We start from the raw sequence: 20,447 nt of genomic DNA, 5'->3' as shown, positions 1-20,447 counted from the left end.
CTGTCTCTAACAGATATTTTGCTATGCAAATTAATTCAAGGCCTCCAAACTGGGAACAATCCATCCATAGATAACATGAGACTTTTGCACACAGTATGAGCTTCTGTCAAAATGTAGATTTTGTGATTTAAATATTCAGCAATAAATGTTCCTCTTATTTACAACCTTTCATGATGTTTAGGATTTAGGGGTATCAGGGATTTTACCGCTGTATGGCAGCAGCAACACCTGCAACTACCGAGAGCGCTCTAATCTGTGGGATCTACTTCTCATGATTGGAGCCCTGGATCATCCTGATGTCCATCTGACAGCCAGCTGTGGCAGCTCCTCAGCCCAGGTGTCACCACGCTATTGGCAGCTCCACAACTTTGCGAGTACCTGTGGACAAGTAGCAAGTGAACTCGCAATGGGATCAGCAATCCCACATTCCTCTTCCACAGTAGTACAGGCCACCAGTCGGCTGTCCTGTCTCCAACAACCTCCTCTTCTTCCTAGGTGTTAGTACACTTCCCAGTTTCCACGTTATTGTCCACTAGGTTAGGAAGTAGAATTCCCTGGGAACTGTGTATTGTTGGTTGAGGTTATCGATATATGGCACTGGATGGAGAAGATGAAGACCTCTTGCCAACCCCCTCCACCCCTGAAGGGATCGCCATACCCAAGTTGGGCAGTGGGTACAAAAGTGGACAGAGAGAACAATGCTCTACTGATAACTGCTGGTGGGGAAGAATTGGATACCTCCCTCAATTTAACCCAGTGGATTCCAAACTTTCTCAGTTTGAGGCACCCTTAGGGTCTCCAAAAAAAAAAATTTCAAGGCCCCTAAGCCAAAATAATTACCAAGTAGTCCCCCGACTTGCTTAGCACTGGTTCTGGCCAAGGCACCCTAGGGAGCCTAGGCGCACAGTTTGGGAACCACTGGTAATCCCTTGTTGGGAAATACTAATCTCAACACATGGGTCACCAGAAGTCCATCTCCGGTTTCCTCTATCAAACTGACCGGCTGCATATTCATTACGATGTACACATTAATAACATTTGGGGTACACAGGGAGTAATACAACATTAAAAGGACAAGTGGATACAAATACATATGTTTCAGGCTATATAAGGGACCATAAAGTCCATCATTCAGATTTACCCACGTGGGTTTTAAGATCTCTCAGATCTTGTGTCTTCAGCTACCAGTAACAGGGGACTTGGGTGGGCTTAAACTTTGTTAATGGTGGTGCCCAGAACCACTGGTCTGAATACCTTCCTATGCAGTATATATAAGCCTAGGCAGCTCTATACAAAGGTTAATATCTCCAGCAAGTCTCTGTGTCATTCTTATATAGTCACTGTCTGTCACCGCTGAGCTGCTATTTTTTTTAGCACGTAGAAAAGATAATTGATGTGAAGAATCTGTAACCATGGAAACAATCAGAGCCGTCCATAGTGTTCTCCATATATTGAGAAGGTCGGTCAATTGGAGCAACAGAGGAGGTCACTTAAAAAGCACAAACCGTCAGCTCCACGGGGCAAATGTAGCTTTTGAACCCCAATAACCCTCGATTTGCACATGTGCAACTAGAAATGTTGCAGGGTATACAGGTTTGTGGAGCAAAATGGTCATATTTGTGGATGAGAAGACGCAGGGAGAGAGGAGGCATTGGGTAATACCAATGGGCACTGTATAATGAACAGGGGTTCCCAAGGATCCATTATACCAAAAGAGTGAATAAATAAATAGCTTTGAATAAAAGGCTCCCCAAGACCCTAATTCAAAACTTAATTAAATGGAAAAAAAAAAATCTTTCTTGATGCCTTATAATCCAGATGGGAAACTTTACCCTCCCAAGCTCTCTATAAAATCAACCCACCCAATGACTGACAGGGAATAATGAAAGCCGAAAATACCCAAGACTCCCGTTCGTCGGCATCCAATAACAGCAGTCAGCATGGGAAAACAGTGATTGGTTGGGACAACTGCTTATAGTCATTTCACATTGGTTATCTTGTAGTGTTTGGGTGGAACCTTTTTATGAGCATTCTTCCAGTTTTGGGGCTTTTGCCATTTTAACTAGGGAGGCTCAAATTAGAAGAAAAAAAACTTGTTTTCAAAAAATAATAATTTAAAGAGGTAAGCAAGAGGTTTGGGGAGTCTTTTATTCAACTGAACTTTATTTGAAAGTTGTGAATATGTCTGTTTCTTTTACTCTTCTGGTATACTAGACAGGGGACTTTGGGAACCAGTTCCATTATTCTGGGGTAACTGGCGTGGCTATGTTCCACTCCGCGGATCTCAATATTGTTAATTAACCTGGCCCCCAGAACATGGAGGGGGTTGCCAAGATTTTCAATGTTGAGCTAACTTGCCTGGGGCTGGTTTTCACTAGAGCAGGAAGACCCCACACTTGAGTGCTCCCTTTGTTGGTGGAAACCAGCCCAGGCTGCTAGTATCTGGAACGAGTAGACATGGGACTGTTTTAATACAAGTGGCGAGGGTGCGCACTCCGCTCAATGCGATATAAACCGTCACACACACAAATGTGTAATAATATAGTTCTGATGTCAATCTCATAATTTATTTACAGTAAGCCATACATAAAGTCAAATTGAGCAGCATTTTAGGAGAAAATTTTAAAGGTTTATTTACACTTTTCCACAGCGCGCCTCCTAAAAAATGTTTCCCCTCTCCTCACATCCAGGTGAATTAATACTTGGTGAAGGCTGCCCCCAAGGAGTATAACCAGGCACCTTGAGGTGCACTGGTGCAAGGTATTTTGCTGTGCACATTTGGTGCACTTCATAAATGACCATCCAAAGTGTTGCTGAGTTTTTAAAAGGCAATTTCAGAAAGAAGTCTTATTTCAAGTATCAGTTATTCCTGTAAGACGTAGCAACCAGATTTTAATTAAGCACAAATATATTGTTTTTGAGTTGAATTACCCTTGAAATATTGGTGGGGGGAAATACCAAAATTTGTCCTTCATTGAAATCTGAATATTCAACATTTATGTAAATAAACTTAAATTGTGAACTCTAAAATTTAGTCTTCTTGATGTTCCCTTAACCATGGCTAGAGATTACAGCACATTTTACATGAAAGCATTGCACATATGTATCACGGGTATATCAGGAAGAAATATGCATTAGCCTTAGCTTACATACACGCAGATGGAGATTATATGTCTATAATGATGGCGTACGTCATAGAGAATGCAGAGATACATGGACATATCCAGTACAAGACATGTTACAGCATCTATTCCATGAGGAATTCTATCAATATTCAAAGAAATGTTCTGCAAGGTTCTAACAAGTGAAAAGATAAATAGGATACAAATGTCACCTGTACATTAGACAATCCAGAATAGAATATTGGGAGAGCCACTAAGGTTCCACAAAGTTAATTACTTCTCTATGCCCTTTGGAGGGAGAAGCCCAGAATGCAAAGCGGCAGAACATGGAGCAATGAGGTTACAGAGATTACATTCTGGCCTGATATATAAGACTGCTGATAGCAGGTGATGTAACATACTGTAGTAAGCAATGCCTCTATATTCTGAAAACTGATAATTAGATCAATCAGCCCTTTTACAGCAAATATTACCTAATTGAATGATCTGGACAAATCAAACAGGAATTCAACTCTGAAGAATGACCTTGAGAATCTGCTGCTCAGTGTAACCCTGCACAATTTTTCTTCCAATTATAATTGTATCATTTTGGACTGCTCAGCTTACAGGGGACAAGGAACCCTATCATACAATAGGGTTAGTGTCAGTACGCACAATCAGTGCATATTGAGCAGCTGCAGCGAAATGCTAATTGGAATTTGTTTTTGACGTTGCTAAATAAATTGTTCAAAAATTTATCGATAGGTTGAAAGATCCAATCTGAAATATCCTCATCTCCCGCACACTTCGTATATATCTCCTGCTTATACTTTACCAGTACCAGCGCCATGCATTGGTATGACTATAGGATGGTTGTAGAGGTGTGTAAGCAAGTGTGATTCATTAAATTTGACCCCTTATGTTTTTCTGTCTGCAGAGATGTCTTTCATTTCATTCCCTTACTTTCTCCTGTCTAAGGGTACAAGCCCAAGGGCTAGATTTACTAAGCTGCGGGTTTGAAAAAGTGGGGATGTTGCCTATAGCAACCAATCAGATTCTAGCTATCATTTTGTAGAAGGTACTAAATAAATGAAAGCTAGAATCTGATTGGTTGCTATAGGCAACATCCCCACTTTTTCAAACCCGCAGCTTAGTAAATCTAGCCCCAAGTGTCCATGTCAATGGCCCTCATAGGGGTATAGAAGCCTTTTGAAAGACCCTTCTGCGCCATTCAGTGCTACTCGAGTGCAATGCCGTTTAGGCGCCTATACGAGCTGACCACAGTGTGCATGTACATCAGTGTTTCCCAAATCCAGTCTTCAGGGACCCCTAACAGTGCATGTTTTCCATATCTCCTTGTTGGAGCACAGGTGTATTCATTACTGACTGATACATTGTAACAGATCCACAGTTGGTGTAATTATATTATTTGCGACCTGGAAATCCTGCACTGTTAGGGCTCCCTGAGGACTGGGTTTGGGAAAACCTGCACTAGATGATTGTGGCTCAAATAGTATATTGTCATAATTACTGCAGATGCAATTTCTGTAACAATTTCACCAACGACTGAGACTCCCGATGAGCAGCTGATCTGCATGATAATTGTACCCAGTTTAACTTGAAGCCCTTTCTGTTTGATGTCTCTGTGATGACATTAGCTAATAATTAATTGACAGGTCATGCTCTGTAGTTCCTGGTGACTAGACCAGACTAGATTCTCATCAATAGCGGCCTAGCCTAAAAAACTGGAGCCTGTTTAAGGCAGTAATTGTGTAGACTATACCAGTATTGACGAGTATCTAGATTAGCCTAATCTAGTCATAGGCAATCCGAGGGGGTGTTTCCTAGTGCCTGGAAACCCCCCTCCAAGCCTGGGGCACTGTATAATTGAGGTGACTGCACCCTGCTCCCGCTTCACACAGCTCTGCTTGAAAAGGGAGAGCTGCGTGCACCTAACAGTAGTGCACGCAGCATTGCCCATGTATATTATGGGGATAGGAAGAGTTGGAGAGCAGCCAATCACTGTCTAAAATTATAGCCATGCCCCCATACATGCTGGTCACGCCCAGTGGCGGCGTGGTGTGGAAACCCCCCTCTACAAATCCTGCTTTTGCCAGGCAAGATAAAGACCTGTTTACATTATCTTCAGATGTCTTATCGCAGCGTTAGGGGAGAAGATTATGTACCTACACTATACCTTAGGTCACTAGGACCTAGGACATTATCTACATAAAACATAAGCATTTAATCTACTCCTCTTGTATAATCCCCATGTGGTATGTATTACCACTGGAAGATACTATAAAACTCAGCTGTCACGTTCCAAGTCTGAATTATTCCTCCCATGCCACCAGTCAGACCATAAATCCATCCACTCGTGTGACTGATTTATTAAACTTCTCCAAGGCAATTCTCTTCTGTCATTCCTTTTATATTAAATATTAACATTAGCTGATATACAGCTTCCATGATATACAGTATATGTAGCAGGATTTATCCTAATTTACTGATCTATTTTGTACCTTTGAGCCGTTTCCCTATAGCAATGATGAAACACGGACAAGACTCATTTTACGTTTTTGAAGGAAGTGGGGAAAACAAATTAAACTTTAGGAAAGTGTAAAATGGGGGAAAGGCCTTTTTAATTGATAACATTACTGTACAAGTCATTTATTGCAGTATGTAAAATGTCTATACATATTGGACTTTCCAAGAAACATAATATTTGTACAGTAAAATGAATCGCTAACCTTAGAAAAACAAACGTTACACATCCTAATCTCAGCAAATATATTTATTTACTGTACTGAACATTTACCGAAAACTATGGTAATATATTGGACATTTGCAGTAAAACACAACATAATACTGTACAGAACAACTACTGTACAAACTTCTGTATTTGGGTCATTTTTTTCGGTGTAAAACTTGGAAAAAGTCGGTATGAAATCAGGGTTGTGGATCCACTGAAATGCATTATGGGGAATGAGGGGGCTGTGAATTACGGCATAAAATGTAAAGTCTGAGCATTAACTAGAGTTTGTCCGTATAATACTCTATGCTTACTAAGTTTAAGATGGCTGTGGGCAACAGGGGGCCCGCCGAGCTTTGCCCTAGAAGGTAACACTGATTAGACCAGGGGCATAACCCGTAATTGGCCGACCACGCAGCACAGTTTTTGGGGGAGTCCAGCAATGTTTCTCACCTCCCACTCTGCTTTTCTGAACACTTGCAGAGCACAGTGAAGCCTTGTTTGGGCTTTCAATTCCCGAGCTGGGGGCGGTGTAGCGGATGGAGGACTGAGGGCCGGGAAAGCAGAGAGCAAGCATTTCCGGGTAAGACTCATAGGGGTATATTTACTAAACTGCGGGATTGGAAAAAGTGGAGATGTTGCCTATAGCAACCAATCAGATTCTAGCTGTCATTTTGTAGAATGAACTAAATAAATGACAGCTAGAATCTGATTGGTTGCTATAGGCAACATCTCCACTTTTTTAAACCTGCAGTTTAGTAAATATACCCCATAGTGCCACGCTCCCTGCGATGACTATAATTCCACCCCTGGAATAGCCTTTGTTTAAGTCCAATTGATATTTTGGGTGTTAAGAGTTGTCACATTGATAAATAATGGACCATTAAAGGGATGAAAACCCCCATCTGATCCTCAATATATATAGTGGGGGAGAAGGCAGCAGGATGTATCTAGCCGAAGAGGGTGTCCCCAGAATTGGATGAGAGCGTCGTGTACAGAAGTGCCAAGGTTTGGATTTTTTTTACTGTCCCGGACCAAATAAAGGGGGATGTGAAGATGTGGGGCATTTATACAGCGGAAATAAACCTACACAAACCCATTAGACTTCAATAAATGGTAAGTCATTGTAGGGCTAACTAAGTGGATTATAAATTAAAAATTCGGCTGATCAGGTAATGCTACTATGTCAAAAAAGTCATTGATCAGTCGCAATCACAAATAGTAACATTCTTGGGCGTTCCAATACATTTTCTAAGGTTATAGACCGTTGACTTTTCTTAATCTCTGCTGATTGGTTTATTTACATTTCATGCACTGTGATTGGCCTGATTTCTCCAGTGGTCGTAAATTATCCTCAGGGCCTGATTATCCAATAGGTTGCATAGGCTGCAAGCAAGGCTTTTGGGAGGGGGGGGGTGCAAAACTGTGACTGGGAGTTGGGAGAGGTATACACTGAAATTAATTTGAAAAAAAAATGAAGAGAATAGTTCTCCAAAGTAAAAAGAAAACATGAAAGAAAAATTTAGTAAGATTTTAATCTTGATGTATTCCCACGGCAAAGGTTGGATACAGCGAGTCATCCTTTAGCGGTCGCTTCAGGATAAGCTAGTAAGAGAGACATAGATGGCGACAGACACAGTTGTGGCAGCCTCCGTCCCTTGAACATAGCAATTACTGGTGGATTAGCGTGGGTGGCGAGGGGGCGCTACCAGCATATTAGCCTTAGGCGGCATGAACCCTTAATCAGGCTCTGATTATCCTGCAAACTTGCCCTAAACAGATAAAATCTAATTGACGATTGGTTGATCTGATCCAATGCAAAGTTGAACTTAATTAAAAAAGAGTCAGTGTAGTTTATATACTGATGGACAGACCAAGTGAGAGCACTAGGCTTCCTGTATAATAACAATAAATTTCTCTCTTACCTGAACTGTTTTCCCAAAACATTAAGAATACAATAAACTTAAAAAAACACACACAGACAAGGGAGTTGATAACAGGAATGGGCCCCAAAAAAACAATAACATAAGAAAATATCTGATGAGAAAAGTAGTTTAAGAAACTGACAAGAGATGAAGCAATCTCACGATGCCAGAAGAGAAATTCAATAAGTTGCTCTTTACAAGACAAGATAAATGAGGTTGTAATAACGCATCAGAGCACTGCAGCAAAAGAAAGTTTTCTAGATATAAGAAAACTAAAGAGAACAAAGAAACAAACCACTAAAAGAAACTTCAGTGCGATCAACCACAGTGATAGTCTATTAATGATCCGTAAGAGCCACGAGCGGCTGTACTCTAAGCAGGCAAGTCAGCCAACTGCGCAACTGGCGGTATGTGACCAATCAGTAGGCTCGTTATAGGCAAAAAAACGCTACTCTAGCAGTAAAAAAGGCATTCATATACAGTACATGTAAGGGACTGGTAAAACGATTAAGGAAGCTACATACATAAATGTCATTAGTGCAAACTAAATTTTCTAAAATGCATTAATTGTTACGTGAAAGTGCCCATTTTCACAGCAAGACATGAATACATAAAGATGTCGCCATCTGGGTGATATGCTGAACTTGGCATCTTCTAGTGGGAAGAATTTCATTGATTGGGGAGATCCTGGATGAATCTGGGCCTCGTATTGCTCCCTCGTGCAAAAATTAGACTTTGTTTTGCTTGATGAAATCCTTAATTGAGTTTCAAGCGCTGGAGAGATTGTGTTTACTGTGGAATGTTGGGTAGATTCAGGGACAGGTTCCTCACAAAAAGACTTGGGGCATGATTCACTAAGGAATTGTAAGCTTGCGAGCAGGGCCTTCTCACCTCTTTGTCTGTTTTACCCAGTTTGTTTATTAGTTTATTACGTTTGTCCCCAATTGTAAAGCGCTACGGAATATGTTGGCGCTATATAAATAAATGATGATGATGATGATGAAGGAATGTCAATGCCGATATGTGCCGTATTTTGCATAAAAATCATTCTGCTCGTGCCCAGAGCGGGACCATGCGTCAGGGACTGCAGCAACATCCAAGTCATCTTTGAGCGCAAAGGACCCTTACTACAGCCTATCATTTCAGGGGCGGAATGGGGAGGTGTATGGGCGTATGTACATACTCAGTGTACAGTAAGGGCCTGCAAAGCTCGAGTGCACTCAGCAGCGTCTGATTCAAGCTCTGGGTATCTCTAAAGTACGTGATTTTCAGTCCTATCACTTGCACCAGCTACAGGTCAGGTGTAAGTGCTGATTACTAGTGATGACGGCTGTGTATACAGCTAGAACATGTGTTTGCAATGAGAAGCAACTGTAAAAATACATTTTATGTACGGTAGACATTCATCATAACATCTTAATATATGCATTACTGACCAAATTATTAACATTTGACATTAATAGAATATTTTTTTCTGTACATTCTTGTGTGACTTTATATTCCACATATGTATTGGACGTACCCTGCAGTGTCTTGCCGATTAGAGCAGAGTGGACCTAGACCCGTATTCATCATCAGACGTATCTTCGTATCTACTCCTTGTTGAACACAGATGTTTGTATTCACCTTAGTGGCTTAGTGGTTAGCACTTCTGCCTCACAGCGATGGGGTCATGAGTTCGATTCCCGACCATGACCTTATCTGTGTGGAGTTTGTATGTTCTCCCCGTGTTTGCGTGGGTTTCCTCCGGGTGCTCCAGTTTCCTCCCACACTCCAAAAACATACTGGTAGGTTAATTGGCTGCTATTAAATTACCCTTAGTCTCTCTCGGTCTGTGTGTGTATGTTGGGGGATTTAGATTGTAAGCCCCAATGGGGCAGGGACTGATGTGAGTGAGTTCTCTGTACAGCGCTGCGGAATTAGTGGCGCTATATAAATAAATTGATGATGATGATACCCGATTTTTAAAACAACGCACAGTACCTTCATTTTGCATTTGTTAATGAATCAGACCCATAAAGTTTACACAAACTCAGGGCTGGGGCGGCCAAGGCTATGTCTATCTGTTCAATGGGAAGCTTTTAAACCAATCAGGCACAATATAAATGGGAAAGTTCATTTACAGACGCAATTCTACCGATGGAATAAAAACATTAGTGATGTACGATAGTGACACGTAATAAAACCAGTCTATCGTGATTTCTTTATTACACAAATAAGGCTAATCCAAGCAGTACTTTAGGAGACATAGTGGAAATGAGTGGCAGGCGGGTCTATAGGTGGGGGTCCAACTCTCATATTTACTCTTTCCACCAATGTGACTCGAAGAGAGAGGGGAGAACGAGGTGCAGCTGAAGGAGACGTCTAAATAAATGGACTTCCAGAGTGGGGCCGATAATTGCATTGTGAACAATTATTGAGAAGTAGGTGAAACATTTGCAAGGGGGACTTGCAAATTTAGGATGGAAGACCAAGGGCTGATCCAAAGAGATAAAGTAAGTAGAGGAGGAGTCAGGAATTTAATGCGGAAGACAAAGGAGAAGCTGAAGAGATGGATGAAAACCAAAATAATGAAATAAAGACTAATTGCAATTGTGCAAAATTTTGAATACATTAATTAATTTTTCTATGCACAAATCCATCTATTACATAATACCAGCATACATAAGTGCTGCCCTCGTTCTGCTTTTTGTAACTGTCACTGGAACATGGAGAAGGGGCCTATTTTTGCCAAAGAAAAATCTGCATTGTAGAAAGTGTACAAAAACACTTTTATGTCCTGCCTGATACTATGTTAAGACAACTTCTTTAATCTTTTTTCCATTTCTTCTCGCAAAAAGAAATTTGTCTGGATTTATGTTTTAAATTAATCTTGACAGCGAGGTGTCAGGATGTCATGTTATTACATGTGTCACTTGTATAGCTGTTCCACTGCGTATAAAGTGATTGCGGTCACGGCAAACTCCTGAGCACCAATAAAAGGAGGAAATCGACTTTTCGTGGACACTCTTTAACCGGGGAACGCACCCACAACTGCATCACCTCCACCTCTTGAACCTCATATCAATATCTATTCCTGCAAAATTAGATCTCATTTTTGCCCCAGATCACAAAAAAGAGGCACATGAGTGTAGGAACGCCTGATCCGCCAACTCTTAGAAGATGCTAAATGTTGCACCCCGCTAGGCCCCAGCATCGTGACTGACAGGTGACTGCGCTTTCCATATAAACTGACACGTTTGCTCAAACTCAAATAAATTATGCCATAAAACAGGGGAGCATTCAGCTCTATCCTAAATGACCTTTCCTTGTCCTGTACCAAAGCAGCTAGAGATTGCATGAAGATTTGGTTATCAACTGTGTCCGGCAGATGCAGAAGAATTATACTAAACAATAATTACACAGCACAGAACAAATCACACCAATTATAGACATAATTACCTTTAGCTTTGGTGGCCAGAAGATCATAGATCAGAGAATAGTAAGGACACGTGCTTTCTTACACCCTGCATCAATGGAAAACGCTGCTTTCACTTTACATGGCGACTGTAAGATGATTTCGTTCTCTAGAGACATCTTGGGCACATTACACCTCAGTGGTCTATAAGGGAGAACAGCTTCCTTGTATTTACGGTAACAGCTGGGTATGTCAAATAAATATATATATATATATATATATATATATATATATATATATATATAAATGTGTCTGGGGCAATTCTCTCTACCAGTCACATTTATTTATAGGGTTGCATGTATGATCATGGTAGCCAGTGTGGGACTTGTAGTTCCCCAACTGCTGGCTGGTCACAGGTTGCCCAATCCTAGTATAGTCTATATAATGTCCCACAGGCTCAGGACATGTGCGCCATTGTGCAACGGGGTAGTGGAGCAATGCAAATCTAGCCAGGACCTGTACGGTGAGGCCAGATGATGCGAATAGCTCCCATTAAGGCCCCGCCCTCTTTACAGGAGGAGAGGCGGGATCTGGGAGTGCAGTCTATTCCCTGGGAGTACAAGAGTATTCCCCAGAATTCTAGAGTCTCCCGAACATTCCAGAAGAGAAGGCAAGTAAGATTGCAATTTAGAGTTGATCTAGGACACGCCCCCTTCCCAACTCTAAACCGCTCCGCACATTTTCAAACCGCCCCCTTGCTGTGCAACATGGTTTTGCCATGGGGCAAATTGGCTCTAAATAAGCCCCAAAATGTTTGTGCTACATTTGCTATATTAATTTTGAATTAGTTGAAGACCCTGGTATAGACTTATGGGTGGGGTAGTTATGCCACAGTCCAACACAACTCAAGTTTAGCATAAAAACGCACATTAACAAGGGGAACATCGCACTGCAGGAAAGTAATACTCAGTAGAGAACTCCACCCAAAACCTAAATTGTGAGTTGGGGGTGGAGCATTTTATCCAGTAAAACTTATAATAGCCTTATATTTATGTATAATTACATTTATAAACATGAGTGAGAACTGACATATAACATATCCACCAAGGTACAATGAAACTGTGTTTGTGAGTTAAAAATATGTCCCTGGACTGGATATATGTAGGTGACAGTCTTTTAGTAATGGGCCTGGGAAATGTTGCCTATTGATGCCCATCAGATTGGAGCACACAACGATCCTGAGGCCATGAGGTTCAGAACATATATGTATTTGTGCAGGGTAGAATTTGCATTGGAAGATGATGTCAAAGGGCCTGAGTCATTAAGGCAGACAAAGGAGTAAATGTTCTCTGGGACAAACCATGGTACAATACAAGGGGTGCAAATTAGTTTATTATTTTGCACATAAGATAAATACTGGCTGTTTTTTCATCTAGCACACAAATATTTGCTAGCTATATTATTACACTGAAATTTAAAGTTGATCTAAGACATGCCCTACCCCAGCTATAAATCTGCCCCACATTTGAAATTTACCTCCCCCTCCAATGCAACATGGTTTTGCCCAGGTGCAAATGTTACTCCTTTTTTATGCTTTGCTCTCCTTAATGACTCAGGCCCCAAGGCTCCACCTTATTCCTGACTTGCTCATAGACACTGAGCAACAGCAGCTCAGTCCGCACCTCTTAGTAACCTCCTGAAGAGAGCTAAACTTCCCCTACACCCTCTACCCCTGCTACACATGTTATTGTTCGTCCCTCCTTCTAAACCCATCCTTCTCTTTATCTTTTCAAGCAGATAAGATGAGGATACCAACAATTTCACCAAACATCATCGCCATTTATTTATACAGCACGACCAATTCCCGCAGCGCTGTACAGAGAACTCACTCACATCAGTCCCTGCCCCATTGGAGCTTACAGTCTAACTTTCCTAACACAGACAGACACAGGGTTAATTTTCTCAGCAGTCAATTAACCTACCAGTATGTACTTGGAGTGTGGGAGGAAACCGGAGCACCCGGAGGAAACCCACGCAAACACGGGGAGAACATACAAACTCCACACAGATAAGGCCATGGTCGGCAATCAAACTCATTACCATGCTGCCTATCATCATCAATCATCACCATTTTCACAGATCCAGAGCATCAGTCACGTTTTGTCACTTTTTAGAGGCATCATGCTCAAATGTGATTTAAGCAATCTCGCCTATCAGGACCACTTCTAAAATATCTCCTTGCTCATTACATTGCAACATTCGTATATTTCCCAGATCTCAAAATCGCCATTGCGTTTTGCGATCTGACTGTTTAAAATAATACCCTTCGATAAACTGCAGTTTGTAAACCACACTTTAAACTGCATGAAAAACGTTTGTTTCACAAAAGATTGATTTAGCCTTAGGCTAAAATTGGACAGTGCCTCTAGTGGTGAAGTTATGTCTCACACGCTACATACTCGTCATTATTGGTCCCTGTTGTCTGGAGTTTCTCTTTGAGGCTGAAACGGGGTTAGAGCATCTCCGAGCTTTAAAATCAGTTGTTGTATTTGACAGCTATCAGATGGCAGACACTTGAAATGACCTGGGTGTTTTGGGCCAAAGAAGTTAGCACACAACCAGATTTCAGCCATGATTGGTTAGCCACGGCTCACGTCCAATCAGTGTCTTGCTCCTTCCAAGTGTCTCCTGACTGTTCACTGTCAAGTACAGAAATTGGTATTAACTCCAGGCAACTTCCCAGTAGGATTATTCAAGCAGCTTGTCATCAGCAAGGATAATTAAATATTAAGAGAATTATATTTTGCACAAAAAACAACTTTGTGATACCTCCGTGATCTCATCCAATCCTCATAAATTCAACCCACAAAACTTCTGCCTCCACTCTATACAAGCAAAGAGCACACTTTAAACAACAAATTATTATTATTATATTAGAATCAAGTCAATTTAAATTGCAAGCCTAGTAGATCATTCTCCTCCTAGTAGTTCATTCTGCAATATATTACAATTTCACAATCTCATTAAAAAGACCCATTTCAAACCATCCCCCAAAGTATGACAGCACATTAAAAGTTCTAGCTGAACAAGTCATTTGACAGGAAAACTTCATGGAGAATAATTAAACAGATTATACACCAGGGAGGCTCCTATCACAGTGAAGAGTCTGCTGGCTGATTTATCCCAGGGATTATATCACTGCCTGAACGTCAGCGAATGAATTACCATTGGCAATATTTCCGGAGCTGCCCAATGTAACACATGTGAGCTCCGAGACGCAGGTGCGAGTAATGAAATATGCACTAGGATTCAGCATGGATAAATTGGCCTCTGTCATGTTCTGTTATGGTGGCGGCCATAAAAAGTACATAATTATTACTGTATTAAAATGTATATCACATGCGTTACCAGCTAGGTGGTGATTTAAAAACTTAAAAAATAGAACATTTTTATTTACTATCATTCAAAACTTGTTAAAGGGGAATCGTCACCAAAATACAATTTTAGGCTTCAGTCTGTAAAATGAAAAATAACTTTTGTTTAGTCATTTGCTTCCTTAGGAAAAAATAAAGAACATTTCTTAAATAAAGTTTATTTTCTTTTTCTATCTAAAAAAAAAAAGAAATGGAACCACGAGTTAGAGCAGGTGGGTACCAAGATAAATTTATAGAAGATCCGATTCATCAAGACAGGTATATCTGCCGACTTTGACCGTATCATACGCAAAATGTCCCTGCGCCAGTAAACGCGGCCCTGTCCGTTGCGTCTACGAACGCACAGGACACTTACGACAGCCTACGATTTTCGGGGAGAGAAATGGGTGGCGCAGGGTGGCTTGCCATAGTGAATTTACAGTAGGGGTCTGCCAAACTTAAGCGCACGCAGCCACATCTGAATCCAGCTCTGAGTGTCTGAAAGTTACTTGTTTTACTGCTGTATCTCTTTTTCTAGCTACAGTCCAAGCCCCGATCAAGAGTTATGACAGTCTTGTATGCATGCTATAACATGTGTTTGCAATCAGAAGCAGCTGTAAAAATGTATTTTATGTTCAGTAGACATTCAGAGCCTCCTGATAAGTATATTTCCTGGAATAAAAACACCTTTTTTTTACTGTTATATCATTAATGCTTATATTATTATTAAGTGACATTAATTAATTTTTTTCCCCCCTGTGCGTTCTTTGGCGAATTTATAATCCACATAGGTATTGGACTATCCTGCAGAGCACAGTAGACCTGCCCCCGATTTCAAAAGCACACGTATGCTGAGATCCATGTCTTGATGAATTTGGAAGTACACAAAGACTAAATACTTGCGTATAATACTAAACGTGGGTAGCGCTCAGAAGGCGGACCTTTATGAATCTGGCCCTACATTTTTAATAAAAAGTTGTCACATAGATTGTAAGCTTGCGAGCAGGGCCCTCTTACCTCTCTGTCTGTCTGTATTACCCAGTATTGTTTTATTACTGTTTGTTCCCAATTGTACTGCGCTACAGAATTTGCTGGCGCTATATAAATAAATGTTGATGATGTTGATGATGATGATGCAAGGAAATTAGTCAATTTTGTTGTTGTGTTCTCCGTTGCCCACCGTTTTTATCTTCTATATCCGTTTTTTGGTATTTTATAATGACTAAAGTACCTTTCCTTTTAAGATGAAGTCTACTGGGGACCCCAGAATCTGTCACTCTATTGTCCCTTCGGTACCTTCTTCAATAAACCAAAACGTATGTTTAATCTTGTAAATTCCTTCTAATATTTGAATGCGTTATAAATCATTCCGTGCCGTCAATTGATAATGTATTAAATGTATAATTTTACTAATCTGGTAATCGCTATTTCTATGCTAAAAAATAAATTCTATTGTATTTAACCTGTAGACAAAATAAATTGAAGGAAACAAATTGTTATCTGATGATTGAAGCTGTCTGCCAGATACAATCTGGGCACTGGCCAAAATAGGAATTAATCCTTCAATCAAAGTATTGTCGGTGGTTTTGATAGGTCATATTGAGAAAGCCAAATTGTGAGAGTCTAATGTCTAAGTCTAATGCTCGACTGACAGATGACTACAGGTATAACTTGGGAGAGGTTTACACCTTAGGGGACTCTCTGTTGACCAGGGTGCGAAGGGAAGAGTTGAAGGACCAGGAAAGATGAAACGGAGAAGGTAGGATTTTACATTTTATCATAACAAGGTAAGTAAAATTGAGCATCTCTGTTTGGCAAATAAACAATTGATTTTTTAATACGTGATTGAAACTAACTATAATCGTACTCATAAGTAGGGCAAAAATCTGAAACCGCAAAGCATAGCATGCCAATTACCGTTAAAGGTATGATCCACTTGGACAACTCCTGCTTAAGGTCCTAACCTCAGCCATGCATCACGGAGAAAATTGGGGATCTCTCGTAAGGCATGAATGAGGACAAATCAGCAAAATTTTAGGAGAACATGGAGAAGCGTAAAGGAAATAAAAAGAGGGAATTCCTAAAGTATTAGTTGGTTGGAACGTGAATTAATGTTTTATTGTTCATTTGCATTCCTAGGTCTACCGCAAAGCCACAAATCTGGGGAGCAGATTGATCTTCAGAGCTTAGTTCCAAGATCCCTGATGGGTTGGGGGAGTAGGTGCATTTGTAAGTATATATAAGCCACAGGTCCACAATTATTGAGGTTGATAAATGACATTTTTATAAATATGGATTTCGAGAGAAGAAAATATATGTAATATATATATATATATATATATATATATATATATATATATATATATATATATATATATAATATATTAAATAGTCAGTATTTGAAGACCAGTTGAAGTAAACCATCTAACCTGTAATGCCTGGTGTCTTTAATAGCCCGATTGCTGGGAATCCTCTCACTTTCCCTCTGATTGAAAGCGTACAGTCTGTAGGGGTCTTCTCCAGGTTTCCATCTCTGGGCGTTCAGGTACCTTCGCTCTTCAAACTGGTCCCATAGATCATCCCAATCCACATCCACGTCCTGCAAAGAGGAAGAGAAGCCACTGAAACGCGTTGCGTTATTGCCCGCTGAGACACTCACGGACTGATTGCTGAATTGCATTTGATTGATGGAAGCAAACACATAAATAGCTCAGATTTCCTGACTAATTAAACAAAACAATAGGAGATTCTCAATGTATTTTTTCCTGATAATTTTTTTTTTAGAAATATTTTTATTGTTTATCACAATATTTTTCTATATATTTAATATAGATGTGATTTTGGTGGCCTGAGATGTACAAAATCATATATTGCTGACAACATGACTTAGCAAAATAACCATTAAATCATACCAGTGATATGGAGGTTTGTGATATATACATTTTTCCATACATGCTGGGGGATGCCTACAGTGGAGGACCTGGAAATAGTTTTCTTTTAACACAGATTTTGTGGAAAGATAATGAGCAGTTTCTATTTTACTGATAGTTATAACAAACTGGTAGCGTACAGAGGGCACTTTGTCTCCTATGTTCATCCTGAGCTGTGCTAAACAAGGCGTTGAACACGGCGCAAATTACGTGAAATAGGAATTATTGATGTCTATATAAAACACAACTTTTTACTGAATGGTGCATGGACCATTACCAAAAATACAGGAGGTAGCAGTAGCACGGCTCACAGTGTTCAAAATAAATGACATGTACTGCTCCATAATGATCAATGATCCCTATTACACACAGAGTATGTTGGTTTCACAGTCACCATATGGCTGATTGTAGCTCAGGCTGTAGGTGACGTGGGTGCACACAATGCATTGTGGGTATGCAGCCTAACAATCACTGCCAGGGTATCAATGAACCCCAGTTAGGTTTGATTTTCATCACCAATATACATTGTTATATTAAATTTAAGCTAAACTCGTTAACTCATGCACATTCGGTATTTATAAAAAGTAAAGTTAAAAGTAACATATTTCAGCAAAGGATTACTGAATGAAAGTGGATGATCTTCTTGCATCATCGCTATTCCGACAGTCTCCCCTAGATGGCGATCAAACTCATTGCCCCAGTCACACTTAACATGTCTCTGGAATCAGAATATAGCCCCACGCAGATCGAGAACTCTGTATCCAAATAACTCACAACATAATTTCATCATCATCATTTATTTTTATAGCGCCACTAATTCCGCAGCGCTGTACAGAGAACACACTCGCATCAGTCCCTGCCCCAATGGAGCTTATAATTTAAATTCCCTAACACAGAGGCAGACTAGGGTCAAATTGATAGCAGCCAATTAACCTGGTATATTTTTGGAGTGAGGGATGAAACCCATACAAACACAGAGGGAACATACAAATTCCTCACAGATAAGGCCATGGTCGAGAATTGAACTCATGACCTCAGTGCTGTGAGGCAGAAGTGCTAACCCCTGAGCCACCATGCTGCCCTTCCATTCTCCTCCGTCCCTCCAACTATATCAATAAAAAGTGTAGGTAAATAAACAGAGCATGTCAGCAGTGATATTCTATTATCTCTGTAATTTGCAGTAACAAACCTGTAATAAGACTCTTTACACTGTGAATCTGATGTACACCATAAATAGGGGCTGTTATCTGTGACACCAGCGTAATACTGATCAGTAAGATACCGGTACGCTGCTGTCCCGCCACTAATGGAACCTGTCCTCTTACCCTATAATAAATCTCTCTTATCGCTTTCTGGTGGCTAATCAAATTTTAAGGAGTGTGATATTTATCCAATAATTGATTTTTATTCACCTTGTGGGCTGACATTTATCATGGTAATAAGGTTCTGAAAACCATCTACGACACTTTCAATGCCGCAGAGAACGTCTTTAATTAGTAGCTGGGTGCTGTCCGGCAGTAAAAAGGTTTTAAATAAAGTATTTGCAGGGCAAGATGGTTGTAACTGAGAGGTTATATTTATATTCTATGCAGCATTTAATACAGTTTTATATTATAGGGAAAATACAAGAGTTTCATTAAATCTGACTTAAGAAGAAGCCATCACTGGGTTCAACATTAGCTTTGTGTTTATTACACATCACCTTTATTGCCTGTTACACAATGCACAAAGCTCAATGAAATATGCAATTTTATAAGCAAATATTGAACATGATAATAGGTTCTCTTTAAAGTTTAGCTCAAGGCTATTTATCTTCCAAATTTGTAAGGCAGCCCCTTGTGGGCTGATCCAGTGCTTGGCCTGAGTGATTGCTTCCTAATTTGGCCAAGCACATGAAAGTTTAAACTGTGCTGTTTTGTGTTGGAGATTCAAAGTTCCACTCAGTTTGTATACAGTAAATTTGGCTCGTTTTAGAACACAAGCCATGATCTTCCTACATTGTCCATATCATGATATCATAGGCAAACCGAGGGGGGTTTTTCTTGTGCCTGGAAACCCCCCTCCAAGCCTGGGGCACTGTATAATTGAGGTGGCTGGACCCTGCCCCCGCTTCACACGGCTGTGCTTGAAAAGGGAGAGCTGCGTGCACCTAACAGTAGTGCACGCAGCATTGCCCATGTATATTATAGGGATAGGAAGAGTTGGAGAGCAGCCAAGCACTGTCTAAAATTATAGCTACGCCCCCATGCATGCTGGTCACGCCCACTGGCGGCGTGGTGTGGAAACCCCCCTCTACAAAGCCTGTATTTGCCCCTGGATATAGCATGAAAAGTACCCATATTATACCACTGGTGCTTATGTTATACCAACAGAGGTATTTATATCACACATGCAATAACACATTATTGTAAAGCAGTGGATGTGGCCCTATCATACCAGCATAGGAGCCCATATTAAACATGCAGATTTGCCAGTATTATTCCCAGTGCCCATAGGATGAAATTGCAGCAGAAGTACCCACTAAATACCCACAAATCCCACGTTATACCAGCTCATATTATACCAGAAGTGTTTATATGATTATATAACTGCAGTGATACTTATATTGCACAGGCAGATGTGCCCATATTGCACCAAGTGTTCTTTTATACCAACAGAGGTGCCCATATAATATTGGCAGTTATGCTCATTTCATACTAGGATAGATGATTATTTTATACCAGTAGGCAGGGGCAGACTGGGTTGGGGGGCAGGGGGGCATCTGCCCCCCAGGCTGGTCCCGTAGTGGTCTACCTTGGGCTGGGTCACCTGCATTTTTTTCCTTTAAAATGTTCCTAACAGGCTGCTGAGTCAAGTCTTGCCCCCCGTGCTAAAATTTGCCAGCGCTGCCCTGCCAGTAGGTGTAACTGCATTCCCATGTTTTACCCGC

The 20,447-nt window shown here is 40.6% G+C and overlaps 1 protein-coding gene across 2 annotated transcripts in view; it reads right to left on the bottom strand.

The window, feature by feature from the left end:
- Positions 1-20,447, bottom strand: part of GALNT14 (polypeptide N-acetylgalactosaminyltransferase 14) — a 378,447-nt gene that overhangs the window by 189,293 nt on the left and 168,707 nt on the right. For both annotated transcript variants that reach the window (XM_075204367.1, XM_075204366.1), the window contains exon 2: positions 17,018-17,187. In XM_075204367.1, coding sequence (XP_075060468.1) covers positions 17,018-17,187 — 170 coding nt within the window. The remainder of the gene's footprint in view (positions 1-17,017; positions 17,188-20,447) is intronic.

The sequence above is a fragment of the Mixophyes fleayi genome, chromosome 3 (genome assembly GCF_038048845.1).
Source record: "Mixophyes fleayi isolate aMixFle1 chromosome 3, aMixFle1.hap1, whole genome shotgun sequence".
Classification (NCBI taxonomy): Eukaryota; Metazoa; Chordata; class Amphibia; order Anura; family Limnodynastidae; genus Mixophyes; species Mixophyes fleayi.
The sequence above is the reverse complement of the archived record's forward strand: the minus strand, read 5'-3'. Positions and strand labels throughout refer to the sequence as shown.